The sequence below is a fragment of the Balaenoptera ricei genome, chromosome 4 (assembly GCF_028023285.1).
Source record: "Balaenoptera ricei isolate mBalRic1 chromosome 4, mBalRic1.hap2, whole genome shotgun sequence".
In the NCBI taxonomy this organism is placed as follows: domain Eukaryota; kingdom Metazoa; phylum Chordata; class Mammalia; order Artiodactyla; family Balaenopteridae; genus Balaenoptera; species Balaenoptera ricei.
Genome location: NC_082642.1, coordinates 90,041,058 through 90,056,298, shown reverse-complemented (window position 1 = coordinate 90,056,298; position 15,241 = coordinate 90,041,058). Strand labels below are relative to the sequence as shown.

Genomic DNA, 15,241 nt, shown 5'->3' with positions numbered 1-15,241 from the left:
ACTACTGAAGTCCCTGCGCCTAGAACCTGTGCTCTGCGGCAAGAGAAACCACTGCAATGAGAAGCACCCGCACCGCAAGGAAGAGTAGCCCCCGCTCACCGCAACTGGAGAAAGCCCGTGCAGAGCAAAGAAGACCCAACTCAGCCAAAAATAAATAAATAAAATAAATACAATTTATTTAAAAAAATTATTTCCCTAATTAGGTTTTTCCCTACTTTAAGAATGAACCCATTACTTCTTTCCAGGAAGTGCTTTCTGGCATTAAAAGTCCTAGGTGCTTGCCTGACCACAGTCTTTCAGCATAAGATGCCTTTGATACTTGAGTATTTAAAAAATCCTTTATGGTATTTTCCAGCTTCTGGTTCACTAACTTTGTTCATATTATTGACCTTTCTTTAATTGCTAGCCTCAAGGAAGGCCGAAATAGTTCCTCTCTTCTCTACATTCCCCTTATATAACCAAAAGTAACCACTATTAACATATCACTATTTCTCTCAGTATATTTATGTTAAGATCATAAATATAATTTTACCTTCTGCTTTTTATACTTTTACATACTTTCATTAGCTTTGGAAATTGTTCCTAATCAAAAATTTTAATGGTTTCATGATATTCCGCATATGGATATCACATACCTCTCCTCACATTTCAGGGATCAAATCATTACCTGACTTGGGACAACCTGACCTTCAACTCTGGTCTCAGATACCACATTCCAATGCAGATAACTGGCATACTGTAGATGGGATATGCTAATAAGTTGAAGCTGTTTCCTTTTATTACTAAAAAGAGTCTTGGGGGTGGAAGATATGCCAATATATATTTCTTGCATTGAATCTCATTTTACAATTGCACAGTATTTACTATTTATTTACTATTGATTTCACTTATTTTTAGTGATTAGTTTTATATTAGTTATATGGTATAACACTTCTTTAAAAAATAATGTTTGCTTATAACTTTACTGTTTTAACCTGAGTGTTACTTCTAATTGTGATTTGGCAAGCTTAAGACTGAGTTGGCATTTAGGGAAACTTTTTCCTCGGGTATGCTTATTTGAGTTGCTTAAGCAATTACTGTTCCTCTTCAAAGAATGTAGTCAAAATCCTCCCAAAAGAAAATTGGCAGGACTTTATTCTGAGATTGGCTTTGCTGTTTGTTGATAAATATGATTCAAGTAGAGATGGATTATGCTGTCCCTTGCCACTCGAGCCTAGTTCTTCCTTGACATAGGGTAATATGCTTAGAAAGACTTGCTTTTAATTTATGGTGATTAAAGAAGAGCACTCTGTGTACTTGCAGAAGTGGCCATACAAAGGGCTGCTTTGAGCCTAATACAGTCCTTGCCTGTGCCCAGATGAAGGTTACATGTGAATGCAAGATGATACAATCCAAATTATTACCAAACAGGTTTAGCCTAGGAAAGACTGACCTCACTTGCTAACAATCTGGGTAAAGAATGAGGAGGGATATTTTATTTCTCATGGTGATCTATTTATTTGCATCTAAGATTCAGGTATGAATGGATTAATCCAGCCATTGTGTGTGGGCTTCAGTTGAACCTAGTATTTCAGCTCTCTGAAAATGATAACAGTATCATTAGGGTAAAGGATCCTAAAAAGTAAAGACACTAAACAGACTAGCTATGTAAATCAAAAAATTTTTAGGACTTCCCTGGTGGCAGTGGTTAAGAATCCGCCTGCCAGTGCAGGGGACACGGGTTCGAGCCCTGGTCCGGGAAGATCCCACATGCCGTGGAGCAACTGAGCCCGTGTGCCACAACTACTGAGCCTGCGCTCTAGAGCCCGCGAGCCACAACTACTGAGTCTGCGTGCCACAACTACTGAAGCTCGTGCGCCTAGAGCCTGTGCTCCGCAACAAGAGAAGCCACCACAATGAGAAGCCCGCGCACCGCAACGTAGAGTAGCCCCTGCTCACCGCAGCTAGAGAAAAGCCCACGCGCAGCAACGAATACCCAACACAGCCAAAAATAAATAAATAAATAAATTAATTAAAAAAATTTTTTTAAAGTTTACTTTTCTTCTACATGAGCATATACCAAATATAGACGGTTTGGTACATCTTAGAGTAAGAGCCACCTTCTTTTGTAGCTGTGTTATCTCAAGGGCACTTCATTTTGGGGAAGAAAATTTCTTTAGTTTGTACAGAAGTTGTTAATAGATCTGAATGCTCAAGGTTTCTAGGGTTTCAATGCTCTTTGTAAAATTTTGGAATCAAAGCCATAGGATGATAGGGTACTTGGTGTCTACTTTCAGGATTTATTATGATGTTCTTTGACAGTTAAACTTGTAAGATCAATACAGAATGAATCAGAACACAGATATGCAGAGTCACTTGAGGAACCAGACTGGCTCTCAGGCCTGCACCACTTGATTGTAATCTGTTGGAATGTAAAACTGTGTCAGTCAGAACAGGCCAGATGCTTCCTGAAGAAGCATAGGAGATGGAGAATCACTGAAGGAAAAGCTGGCAGTCAGTTGGCCTCTGTGATGGCAGTTTCACAGTACAACAATAAATGGCCTTTTAATGACCACCTCAGTCCAGTGTGCATCTTAGTTATCTTGAAATATCTCTCAGGACTGGTTTAGAAATAGAACAGGGGAATGGCCAACAGATAATATGAAAAAGTGCTTCACGTGACCAATCATCAGGGAAGTGCAAATCAAAACCACAATGGGATATCATCTCACACCTGTTAGAAGGGCTAGCATCAAAAAGACAAGAGGCAACAAGTGTTGGCGAGGGTGTGGAGAAAAGGGGACTCTTGTGTACTGTTGGTGGTATTGTAAATTGGGGCAGCCATTATGGAAAACGGTATGGAGATTCCTCAGGATATTAAAAATACAATTACCATATGATCCAGCAATTCTCCTTCTGGATATATATCCAAAGGAAACAAAATCACTCTCGAAAAGGTATCTGCACCCCCATGTTCATTGCAGCATTATTTAAAATAGCCAAAACATGGAAACAACCTAAGTGTCCATTGACACATGAATGGATAAAGAAAATGTCACACACACGGGAATATTATTTAGCCATAAAGAAGGAAATCTTGCCATTTGCAGCAACATGGATGGACCTTGAGGGCATTATGCTAAGTGAAATAAATCAGACAGAGAAAGACAGATACTGTATTATCTCACATATGTAGAATCCAAAAAACCCGAACTCATAGAAATAGAGAACACACTGATGATTGCCAGAGGCAGGGGATGAGGGGGTGGGGGAAATGGGTGAAGGTGGTCCAAAGGTACAAACTTATAAGTCAGTTTTGGGGGTGTAATGTACAGCATGGTGATTATAGTTAACAGTACTGTATTGTATATTTGAAAGTTGCTAAGAGAGTAGATCTTAAAAGTTCTCATCACAAGGAACAAAATTTATAACTGTGTGAGGTGATAGATGTTAACTAAACTTACTCTGGTAATCATTTCACAATGTATACATATATCAAATCATTATGTTGTATGCCTTAAACTAATATAATGTTATATGTCAGTTATTTCTCAATAAAACTGGGGGGAAAAAAGAAATAGAACAGGGGAGTCTGGTAACTCAAATGTTTAACGATGTAAGGTTAAAAAAGCCTGGTGTCTCCCAGTTTGCATAAATTCTTGGTCTCAAGGCCTTCAGAGGAGAAGACCAAAGTGAGATCCATTTGGCTTTCCCCTTTTAGATAATACTCCTGTACCAGACCTAGCTTCATTCATTTTATTTTATTTGTCTGCCTTTACTCTCTTCATCCACTTTTTAAAAGTGGCTCAGAAAGTGTACAAAATGTATGAGAGTTAGAAAGGATTCCAGTTCAGAACCCTCCTACCCTAATAGGTATTTAAATGATATTAAAATAGTTGTAGTGAAAGTTCCTTGAAGAAATTATAACCATTCCCAGGACCATCCTTGAAGAGGAAAGAGTAGTATTCTAATAAGAAATGAAAGGGCTAGATAAAGTGTACAACGTAACAATTGGGGGCCCAAGAGAAGGAGTTTGACACCTCATCGCCTCATGTTTTCCTTATTCAGTTTGATTCTGTGCATCCAGATCTTTTCACTCAACTGCAGCTGGTTTTGAGTTTTTATTGGGTTGGAAGCTGTGTTGAGAAAATGCTGGGAATTTGAGAGGAACCTTGACGATCATCTAGGGCAATAATTTTCAAACTTTTACACTAAAGTACTTCACAAGGTCCAAGGGAATAAGCCAATAGTTGATTGATTTGGGGACATGTCCTAAGTGGCTCAGTGCAAGCTTAAAACATTTTGTCTCAATTTTAGGTTAAAAAATTAAGGAGGAAAATCATGGGCAATTTGTATTCTTATCCATAATATTTGTGTACAGATATATGTACTTAGTACTGGAAATATAGTTCATAAAAAGTTGTTTTTTGGCTTTTTTGTTTGGCAAAAGATTTCTGGTTTTCAGCAAATGCCCTCATCTCTTTATATATTGCCCATGTAATGTCATTGTCCAGAAACGGATCTTAATGGGTCACACTCCTAGAAACAGGGTTATAGGCTACTTACATGAGGATTGAATGATAGTAGATGAAGATCACCTTACAAAGCACAATATGCCATGTAAATATGAGGGCTTTATATTTATATTTATATATATTTATATATATATATATATATGTTTGTTTATTTTGGCTGCACTGGCTCTTTGTTGCAGCATGTGGAATCTTTAGTTGTGGCATGTGGACTTCTTAGTTGCAGCGTGCAGACTCTTAGTTGCGGCACGTGGGCTTTTTAGTTGTGGCATGCAAACCCTTAGTTGCAGCATGCATGCGGGATCTAGTTCCCCAACCAGGGATCGAACCCAGGCCCCCTGCATTGGGAGCGCAGAGTCTTACCCACTGGACCACCAGGGAAGTCCCAATATGAGGGTTTTAAAACAAAATCTTAGTGTTCTTTACAACTTCAGTCCTCTCAGAATTGGGTCTTATACTCAAGTAAAAAATTAATAGGGGAGAGAATGTTAGGATGTGGGGCAGGAGGCTTCTTGTCTTAGACTTTCTTTGAGGTGGTCAGGATCAGGTACAACAAAGTAACTAACCATTGGTGTAATTGATGCCCTTGCAGGAGGGAACACTGGCAGTTGCTGGGTAATTTGAAGACTACTGTGGAGGGTTTAGTATCAGCCAACAGCCCCAATGTCTGGTCCAAGTATGGTGGCCTGGAGCGGCTTTGCAGGGACATGCAGAGCATCCTCTATCATGGGCTCATCCATGACCAGGTATGTAGATCCCTTCTTTTCTTTTTTTTGCCAGATTGGCTGAATCACTTGTTGGAAAGAAATAGTTGCATTAAGTTGTTGGCAGGGAGAAGATGAAGGCAACTAGTCTCTGAGCCCTTGAGAGCAAGACTATAATATTTGATAACGAGGAGGAGGATAAGAACGATGATGATGAATCATTGAGATATTCCTCTTAAGAGTATCCTAGGACGCATCTGAGAAATATTTACAGGATATTGTCATTTTTAGACTATCCTGTGAGCGTCACTTTGTTGATAACTTGTTGATGCTTGTGAGTGATAGTTTTAGTTATAGCTTACGTTTTCTTCTATGTAAACTTTATTGATGTTGTTTCTTTTCCTAAGTATCCTCAAACACTCTAATAAGCTTTGAGTATTAAAAATGAGTGGAATCTACTAACACTCAGTGGTTTCTGCTTTAATTCTCAATGGCAGTTACTCCATTTGCAATGTTTTAACTAAGGTTTGGTTCTGGATAAAATTGTCAAGTGGGTCATTGGATCTGATCCTCCTACTTTTTAAAAATCAAACCTCACAAATATGTGCATAATTTGTGTTCCCAAACACTCATGCTCTTCCCATGTAAGGCCCTAGTATTCTTCCCTGAAACTCTTTTTTTTGAAGCCAGGCTTGTCTTTCTTTTTTAATCAGAATTTATTCTCAACTAGCAGTCACACTGGAAAAAATTAATTGGTATTAAGATATTCATAGTTGATAGGATTTAATGTGCTACCCTCCCTTCTAAAAATATGTATATATCACCTCTGAACAAACTCTTTAAACCAGTGTTCTTGTTGAGTTTTTTCAGAATTCAGTGGAAAAGTTGGCTTAGGTTAGATTTTCTTTATTCAGAGTAAGTTCTAAAAGTGAGGCTCTCTTTCTAAAGAAATTTGAAGATATGGGGAAAATTTTTATCCTTTAAAGAGCTGAATCTTTTTTTTTTTTTTTTTTTTTAAAGAGCTGAATCTTAATGGTCATTATTATTAAAACCTCATTCCAGGAATTTGGAGGCAACATGGTATAGTAGACTGACAGAAGTCTTTGGAATCAGACAGAACCTGGATTGAAATTGCTCAGGTCCTTGGGGGAAAAAATGACATAGTAGTAATAGTTATGGATTTTTGAGTCAGACTGCCCTTATTTTATCTCAGCTTCACCACTCTGTGGTATTGGGTAAGTTACATAACTGTTAGTGCTTCTGTTTCCTCATTTGTAAAATGAGGCGATAACACTGGTATGTACTTCATAGGATTGTTGTGAGAATTAAATGAGATAATACCTGAAAAAGCTTTAGACAGTGTAGTAAGTTGTCTGTCAGTCTTAACTATTAGGTGATATTAACTTTTTTGAGCCTTTTCTCATCTGTAGAAATGATGATAATATTATTTATATCATAATGTTTGATGGAAAGATTAAATGAAATGGCATACAAATTTGCCTAGCACAGTTCATGGTACATAGGAAGTAATTAATAAATGTTCCCCTCATTTTTTTTTAAGTTTCAAGTTACACGTTGTCCTATGAAAAAAATATGACCATTGGAATTTACAAAACAAATAATTTAACCCACTGCAATCTGGTTTCTGCCCTTACCACTGTTGTTCTTGCTACTGAAGTTTAAGTAAGTCCATGTTACCAAATCCAGTGAACATTTCTCCTTTGAACAGTGTCTTGTGTTCTTCACTGTTGAACATCATCAGACCTTGACTCGCATTGCATTATTCCGATGTTATGGAGACCTTCTCCTACCTCTGTGATCACTCTTTCTTAATTTCCGTGGAATCTCTTCCTCTCGGATTTTAGTTTTTAATACAGTCCAGTCCTATGTCCTTATCTCTTATTACATTGTACATTTTCTGAAACAGTCTCCTTCACTTGCGTTGTTTTAACTGTCACCTGTACCCTACCTACCCCCAGCTCAGACATCTCTGCTGAACTTCAGATCCACAAGACTAGCTGTCTGGCTATCTGCTATACGTTATCATCTGGCTGGCTGTCCTATAGGCCAAGTACAACATGACCCAAAACAAACTTATTATCTCTCATAAGGTTGCCCTTCCTCCTGATATTTTTAATACTAATCTGTGGCATTGCCAGCTACTCAGTCTCCCAAGCCAGAATTGGGAACTGCGCCAACATGTTTTACAAAAACCCAATACAAGTTTCCCAGACTGATGACCAAGATAGCTACCAGATTAGAGGCACTGTCATTTAGTGGTTAAAGTACTTTCATCTTGATAGCAAAAAAGTTCTTTTCTTGGCTCTATTACTCATTTTACATTGTCATCTGGAGTAATCATTTTACTATATTTGAAGACAGTTTTACCATCTGTGCCAGAAACAGAATATGTGTCATGATGAAATAGTAAAGTCAGTGGAATTCCCAAGTGAAAGATGCTTGGTAAATGCAACACAATATTATTGTTATTAGTAAGTAATAAGATCTGTGAAGGTACCTGGTCAGCAGAATGAAAACTGTTAAAGTATACGGTCACCTACAAAACAGCAGTAGTGTTAGTAAGTGCAAGCAGAGCAAACCAGACAAATCTGTCATACATACATACATTTAGCAACTACAGGCTCTAGTGGGAAGAATTAAAGACAAAAGATCCATACCAACTTCACTGCTGCTCTGTTCTGCCTTGTAAAGACCTAAAAATTAAAGTCTGTATTAAGGACTTGTTTTTCCTTTTCATTTCCTCCCTAAAGATTAAGGCTTTCAAAGGCTTCTGGCTGCTGTGTCATCAGGAAGCTATTCTGGGTGTTGTGCTCTTGGAGGGGGGAAGGGATACAATGATTCATGCTGGCCATATCTCTTCTGTGCTTTCCTAGGGATGTGTTATGGAATGTGAAGTGTATTTTTTTAAATCACTCAGAGCCTTAGGAAACTCTAACATCATGATCATATTCTTAGACGGATCTCGTTTTCCTTGACATCCTGCATCTGGGCTACCTTTTAGTCTTTCCATAACGCAAGGTATATTTGATAACCCCTTTTCTGCTGCTTAGAAATGTGGAGACGCTTAATCCCAGAGATTTCTCAGCTGACTAGAAGTGCAAAGATTCCCCCCACCTTTTCCAACACTAAGAAGAAACCTGTACTTGGCAGTATAGATGGCCCAATTTAAAAAATAGCAATAATAACAAAAAAGACCTCTGGATATATATATACATATTTTTGGCCGCGCCGTGTGGCATGCAGGATCTTAGTTCCCCGACCAGGGATCGAGCCGGTACCCCCTGCATTGGGAGCGTGGAGTTTTAACCACTGGACCGCCAGGAAAGTCCCTGTGTATTTCTTTTCTGAATATGTAAGTAATATACATGTTTTTATTTGCTGAACATTTGGGAAATACCAAAAAGAGTTTAGAAGAAAGTAAGTTATTACTCATAATCTCAACATCAAGTAATAACAATCACTCTTTAACATTTTGGTAGATTCTATTTTTCTATGCATGTACATGCTTTTTAAAATATTAAGATTATACTGTATCTATTACTCTGTAACTTGCTTTAAAATATTTAATTAAAATAGACAATACAGGGAATTCCCTGGCCGTCCAGTGGTTATGACTCCACGCTTTCACTGCTGAGGGACCCGGGTTCACTCCCTGGTCTGGGAAGTAGGATCCCACAAGCCACACTGCGTGGCCAAAAAAAATCTTGTTTTCTTCCAATCCCATTGGTAACTACTGTATTCTAGTTTCCTTCCAGAGAATTTTTATGCTTATAAAAGCAAATATGAATAATTTTCTTTGCTACACCTTTTGATTTTTCATACAAATAAAAGCATACTATAAACACTACTCTACACCTTGCTTTTTTCACTTGATGTGATTGTGATTCATCCCAATCCATTACATAAAGAGCTTCTTCATTCTTTTTTACAGCTGTCATTTTATAATATTCCATTCTATGTATGTACCATCATTTATTTAATCAGTCTCCTGGTAATAAACATTTAGATTCCTTCCAAGAATTTGCTCTTAGTAACAATGCTACAGTGAATAACCTTGAGTATAGGTCATTTTGCCCTTTACCATAGGATACTCCTAGAAGTAGAATTCTTAGGCTAAAGGGTATATGCATTTCAGTTTTGATAGCTATGGCGAAATTGCTCTCCAGAAAGTTATGTCTGTTTACGCCCTCAGCAACATTGTATAAGAGGATCTGATTCTTCATACCCTTGACAATATAGGGTATTATTAAACTTTAAACTGTCACCAGTATAATAGGTGAAAAGTTACATTTCTTTTACTCTGAAAGATGTTTATAAGAGCCATTAAAGTATTTTTCTGGGACTTCCCTGGTGGCGCAGTGGTTAAGAATCCACCTGCCAATGCAGGGGACACGGATTCGAGCCCTGGTCCGGGAAGATCCCACATACCGCAGAGCAACTAAGCCCATGTGCCACAACTACTGAGCCTGCGCTCTAGAGCCCACAAGCCACAACTACTGAGCCCACACGCCACAACTAGTAAGTCCACACACCACAACTACTGAAGCCCGTACGCCTAGAGCCCGTGCTCTGCAGCAAGAGAAGCCACCGCAATGAGAAGCCCGCACACTGCAACGAAGAGCGGCCCCCGCTCACTGCAACTAGAGAAAGCCCACGTGCAACAATGAAGACCCAACGCAGCCAAAAATAAATAAATTTTTAAAAAAGTATTTTTCTGTGAACTTTTCCCTGTATTACCCCCATTTTCCTTAGATTGTCAATCTTTTCCTACAGATTTGTAGAATCTCTTTATTTATTAAGGGAATTAGTTATTTGTCTGTAATGTGTATTGCAAATATTTTTTCCTAGCTTGTCTTTGACATTTCTTTTTTGTTGTTGTTGTTTTCTTTGAATTTTTGAATTTTATTTTATTTGTTTTTTTATACAGCAGGTTCTTATTAGGTATCCATTTTATACATATTAGTGTATATATGTCAATCCCAATCTCCCAATTCATCCCACCAAGACCACCACCACCCCCGCCACTTTCCCCCCTTGGTGTCCATACGTTTGTTATGGTGGTTTTTACTATACAGAAATATCAGATTGTTAGTAAGTCAAATTATTCATTTCTCTTAGGGCTTCTGGGCTCTCTTTGATGCTCTGAAGGGGCTTTCCCACTATACGATTATTAAAAATGTTTCTCCATGGTTTCTTCTGTTACTTTTATGGCTTAATGTTTTACATTTAAACCATTCTATCTGTAATTTATTTTGAATATACTTAATTTCCTTGGCACATGGATCTATTTCTGGATTTCTGTTATGGTCTGTTCTCTATTTGTGTGCTATCACCACTCAGTTTTAATTATTGTAGCTTTTCATTATGGTAGGAGTAGTCCCTCACTCATATAGCATCTTTTGTTGTTGATTTTTCCCCCCAACATTCACCTATTTATCATTTTATTTTCCTGTTAACTACCGTATCATTTTTTGATAAGGACAGGAAAAGCCTTCTTACACATGACCTGGATCATTAGCTGATTGATTGAGGGAAATTAAACATTGTTAAGAGACATCACTCAAACATTTTATTTTAATTTAAAACATCCTAAATTTACATTTAATTAACAGTCTTTGGGTATAGGGTCAAACCTCTTCTGTGAGAATGAATCCACTGATGGAGTTCCATATCATCTTTCTTGTATAAATTACACCCATAATACATCATACAGGACTTCCAGCTTCCATTTCTTTATGTTGGACTAGCAATTTAAAGATCCTATAATATGAATATAAAACGTTCTACATTTTTAGGCTTTCTCCCCCCAACTTTGAAATTGTCTTGTCCCTACTTAATTTGACATCAAGTTTTTATTGAGGTTTCTGTGTGTACATAAGTAAATTGCTAGATCATATGGTAAGAGAATCTTTAGTTTGAAAGAAACTGCCAGACTATTTTCCAAAGTGGCCATACTATTTTGCATTGCCACTAGCAATGAATGAGAGTTCCTGTTGCTCCACATTCTCACCAGCATTTGATATAGGCATTGTTCTGGATTTGGGCCATTCCTTTTTTTCTTCCTCCCCTTTGGACCAATTTAATAGATGTGTATTGTGTTGTTTTAATTTGCATTTCCCTGATGACATATGATGTGGTGCATTTTTTCACATGCTTATTTGTCATCTGTATATCTTCTTTGGTGAATTGTCTGTTAAGGCCCATTTTTTAAATTGGATTGCTTGTTTTCTTATTGTTAACTTTTAAGAGTCCTTTGTATATTTTGGATAACAATCCTGTATCAGTTTTGTCTTCTGCAAATATTTTCTCCCAGTCTGTGGCTTATCTTCTCATTCTCTTGACATTGTCTGTCAGAAAGCAGAAGTTTTAAATTTTAATGAAATCCAGCTTACCAGTTCTTTCTTTGATGGATCATGCCTTTGGTCTTGTATCTAAAAAGTCACCACCATACCCAATATAGGTTTTCTCCTATGTTATCTTCTTGGAGGGTTATAGTTCTCCATTTTACATTTAGGTCTGTGATTCATTTTGAGTTAATTTTTGTGATGGGTATAAGTGTTGTCCAGTGTTTCAGCACCATTTGTTGAAAAGACTATCTTTGCTCCATTGTATTGCCTTTTGCTCCTTTGTCAAAGATCAGTTGACTATATTTACATTGGTCTGTTTTGGGGCTCTCTAGTCTGTTTCACTGATCTTTCTGTCTGCTCTTTTGCCAATACCATGCTGTCTTTATTACTGTAGCTTTATAGTAAGTCTTGAAGTCAGATAGTGTCAGTCCTTTTTGAAGAAAAACATTGTTCTTCTCCTTCAGTATTGATTGGCTATTCTGGGTCTTTTCCCTCTCCATATAAACTTTAGAATAGTTTGTGGATATCTACAAAATAACTTGCTAGGATTTTGAATCAGATTGCATTGAATCTATACATCAAGTTGGGAAGAACTGACATCTTGACAATATTGAGTCTTCATATCCATGAACATGGGTTATCTCTGAAACTTAGTTCTTTAATAGCTTTCAGCAAAGTTTTATAGTTTTCATCATAGAGATCTTGTATATATTTTGTTAGATTTATACCTAAGTATTTCAGTTTGGGCGGTACTAATGTGTATGGTATTATTGTGTTTTTAATTTCAAATTCCACTTGTTCATTGCTGGTATATAGGAAAGCAGTTGACTTTTATATATTAACCATATATCCTGTGACCTTGCTATAATAACACTTACTAGTTCCAGGAATTTTTTTGTTGTTGATTCTTTCGAATTTTCTACATAGACAACCATGTCATGTGTGAACAAAGACAGTTTTATTTCTTCCTTCCCAATCTGTATTCCTTTTATTTCCCTTTTTTTTTTTTTTTTTTTGTCTTATTGCATTACTGGCAAGGTATTTCCTGACTTCAGGGACAAAGCATTGATGGAACCAATCCAGAAAAAGGGTTCTTGTTGTCTGGGCCTTCTCGTTGTACGACCAAAAGACTGGCAGCTGGTGTTTATCTTTTCCCTTCAAGGCTTGAGGATTAGCAGCTTCATAGATAAGGGCAATTCTGATCATAAACCCGACTGCATTTGCACAAAACAGTGGAGTAAGCCTGTCCCTTCCTTCTTAAATCCTGGTGCTCCCTTCTCTTCCTTACTAGTAAATGTCCTTTGTGGCATTTTTTCACCAGAATAGGGATTCCCTAGCTTTAGATCCTCCACCTTCTTTTTGCTTTCAGTTGTCACATAATGACTTTGCTTTTTCTTGAATCATGTTAGAGTCCATAGGTATGCCTTCCCTATAGCAATCCTGTACCCACATAAAAGCTGAATTTTTCAATATGAGATTAAAAGGTATTTCTCAAAAAGTACAAGGTTTTTGTGCCTGCTGGAGTAGCTGCAGGCACAGCTTCACGAATTTCCTTTTCTTTTTTTACCATGGTCCTTACACTGGATTCACTTATCTTGAAATGGTGGGTAACTGCAGCTGCAGGCCTCAATCTACGGTGCATATCAAGCAATTCAGCTTTTTCTTATAATGTCATGACTTCTCTCTGCTTCTTGGGAGCACTGCCACCATCACTAGTAGCACTTCGTATGGGTCCCCTGGTGTTATTCAGGGTCTTTGGTATTACACTAAACACAATGGAAAATACACAAGAGCTGGGAAAGGTCACTTTTTACTGCAGTATGTAATTTACTGGAGAGACGAACTGCTCATACAGAGATGACTAGTGTCACACGGCATTTTGAGTGGACACTCACAACACTTGAGCTCACAACAATAACAACAGGAGATGGCTACAAAATTATTATAGTAGTATATAATTGCATAAAATTAACTACAGTTAATTTTATGCAATTATTTAATACTGCTTCTTAACGTTTGTTTATATTTCTCTTGACTGCACATGGCACCATCTATGGTCCATAAGTGTTTGTGTGTGTAAGTTTTGATAAACTTTAACTTTTTATAATAGGTTTGTATATATTTTATGGTAGTAAATGATAAAATAAGATAACATCTACCTATATTTTATGCATTCATGAGATCTCTAACTTTCCTAATTTTTTCAATATTTCTAGGCTATGCAGTTCATCTGCAAGTTATTTTCAAATTGTTGCAAATCTCCAATAAATTTTCCAATATATTTATTTTAAAAATCCACTTATAAGAGGACCCACCATTCAAACCCGTGTTGTTCAATGGTCAACTATATAGCCTTCTATATCATATGCATGTATTACCTCCTCAAAAGAACAATTAAAATAATTTTTAACAATTATTCTTTAAAAGGGTGAACATCTGTATGTATTCCTTTTATTGCTGCCGAGAACCTTTGTTGAGGAAAGGGAAGGTTAGGCTTTGCTTTTTTTTTTTTTTTTTTTGGCCATGCCGCATGGCATGTGGGATCTTAGTTCCCTGACCAGGGATCGAACCCACGCCCCCTGCATTGGAAGTGTGTGAAGTCTTAACCACTGGACCGCCAGGGAAGTCCCAAGGTTAGGCTTTTCTTTTTCCTCTCTTTGAATGTCAGTACGAGAACTAGATGTGGTCCAAAATGGTAACAATGTGTTTACCTTCTGTCCCCGAAACAGGTGTATTGCCGCCAGACTGATTACTGGCAGTTTGTGAAAGACATCCGCTGGCTTAGTCCCCACTCAGCCCTTCATGTAGAGAAGGTAAGAGGTGAAGGTAACCACAAGGCTTTAACCACAAGTTTCCTATTAACTAAGGAGAGGAAATTATCCCTGTAGGACTGATTTGGAGGGGAGGATGATTTACTTTAAAAAATAAGCTTTGCACACCCATTGCTCTAGGCCACTTTCCCTGCTCTGGGGAAGACCTGAGAAAGTTTTGTTATTTTCAAAAGATTTGCAAATATGGGACCAGAGTGAAGCTTTTCAAAATCTAGGGCAAATGGCAAGAAGTTTCCTGAATGGCTGGGGGTAAGTAGGACTGATATGCTGATGACTGTTTAAGGAGAAGAGGATGCACCAAATAGAAAAAAAATGTGAGGTTTCTGGAGACCAGTGTCAAATGGAGCCTAACATGTTCCCAACAGCACTGGAGAGTAGAGTAGCACTGTACTCTTCCGTCCTCTCAGCTCAGCATAATACCCCTGATTCCCAACCAGAGACACAGCGCTCCAGGAGGTTAGGTGACTTGGCCAGAGTTACACAGCTAGTTCCACATCAATCACAGCCAAATTTTTGTATTTATTTATTTAACCCTTGCCTATGGAAATTTTCAAATACATTCAAAATTAGAAGAGTGTAATGAACCCAAAAGTATCACCCATCTTCAATACTTATTGATTCATGACCAGTCTTGTTTCATGTATATCACACCCACTGCCAGATTCATTGCCAAGGTGATGTCCGGAAAAGTAACCTATTTTTAAATGATCAGGGAACCAAATCACAAGGTGTCACTCTGGCCTTTTTTGTGAAAAAAGGCCAGAGCCCAGTGATTTTCTTACATGGATTTTTTTGTCCTTATCACTTTATTTTTCCCACCAAACCCC

The 15,241-nt window shown here is 37.6% G+C and overlaps 1 protein-coding gene across 6 annotated transcripts in view; it reads left to right on the top strand.

Moving 5' to 3' along the window:
- RUBCN (rubicon autophagy regulator) overlaps positions 1-15,241 on the top strand; it is a 64,228-nt gene that overhangs the window by 19,519 nt on the left and 29,468 nt on the right. For all 6 annotated transcript variants that reach the window (XM_059920897.1, XM_059920896.1, XM_059920894.1 and 3 more), the window contains exons 2-3: positions 5,104-5,257; positions 14,313-14,396. In XM_059920897.1, the coding sequence (XP_059776880.1) occupies positions 5,104-5,257; positions 14,313-14,396 (238 nt within the window). The remainder of the gene's footprint in view (positions 1-5,103; positions 5,258-14,312; positions 14,397-15,241) is intronic.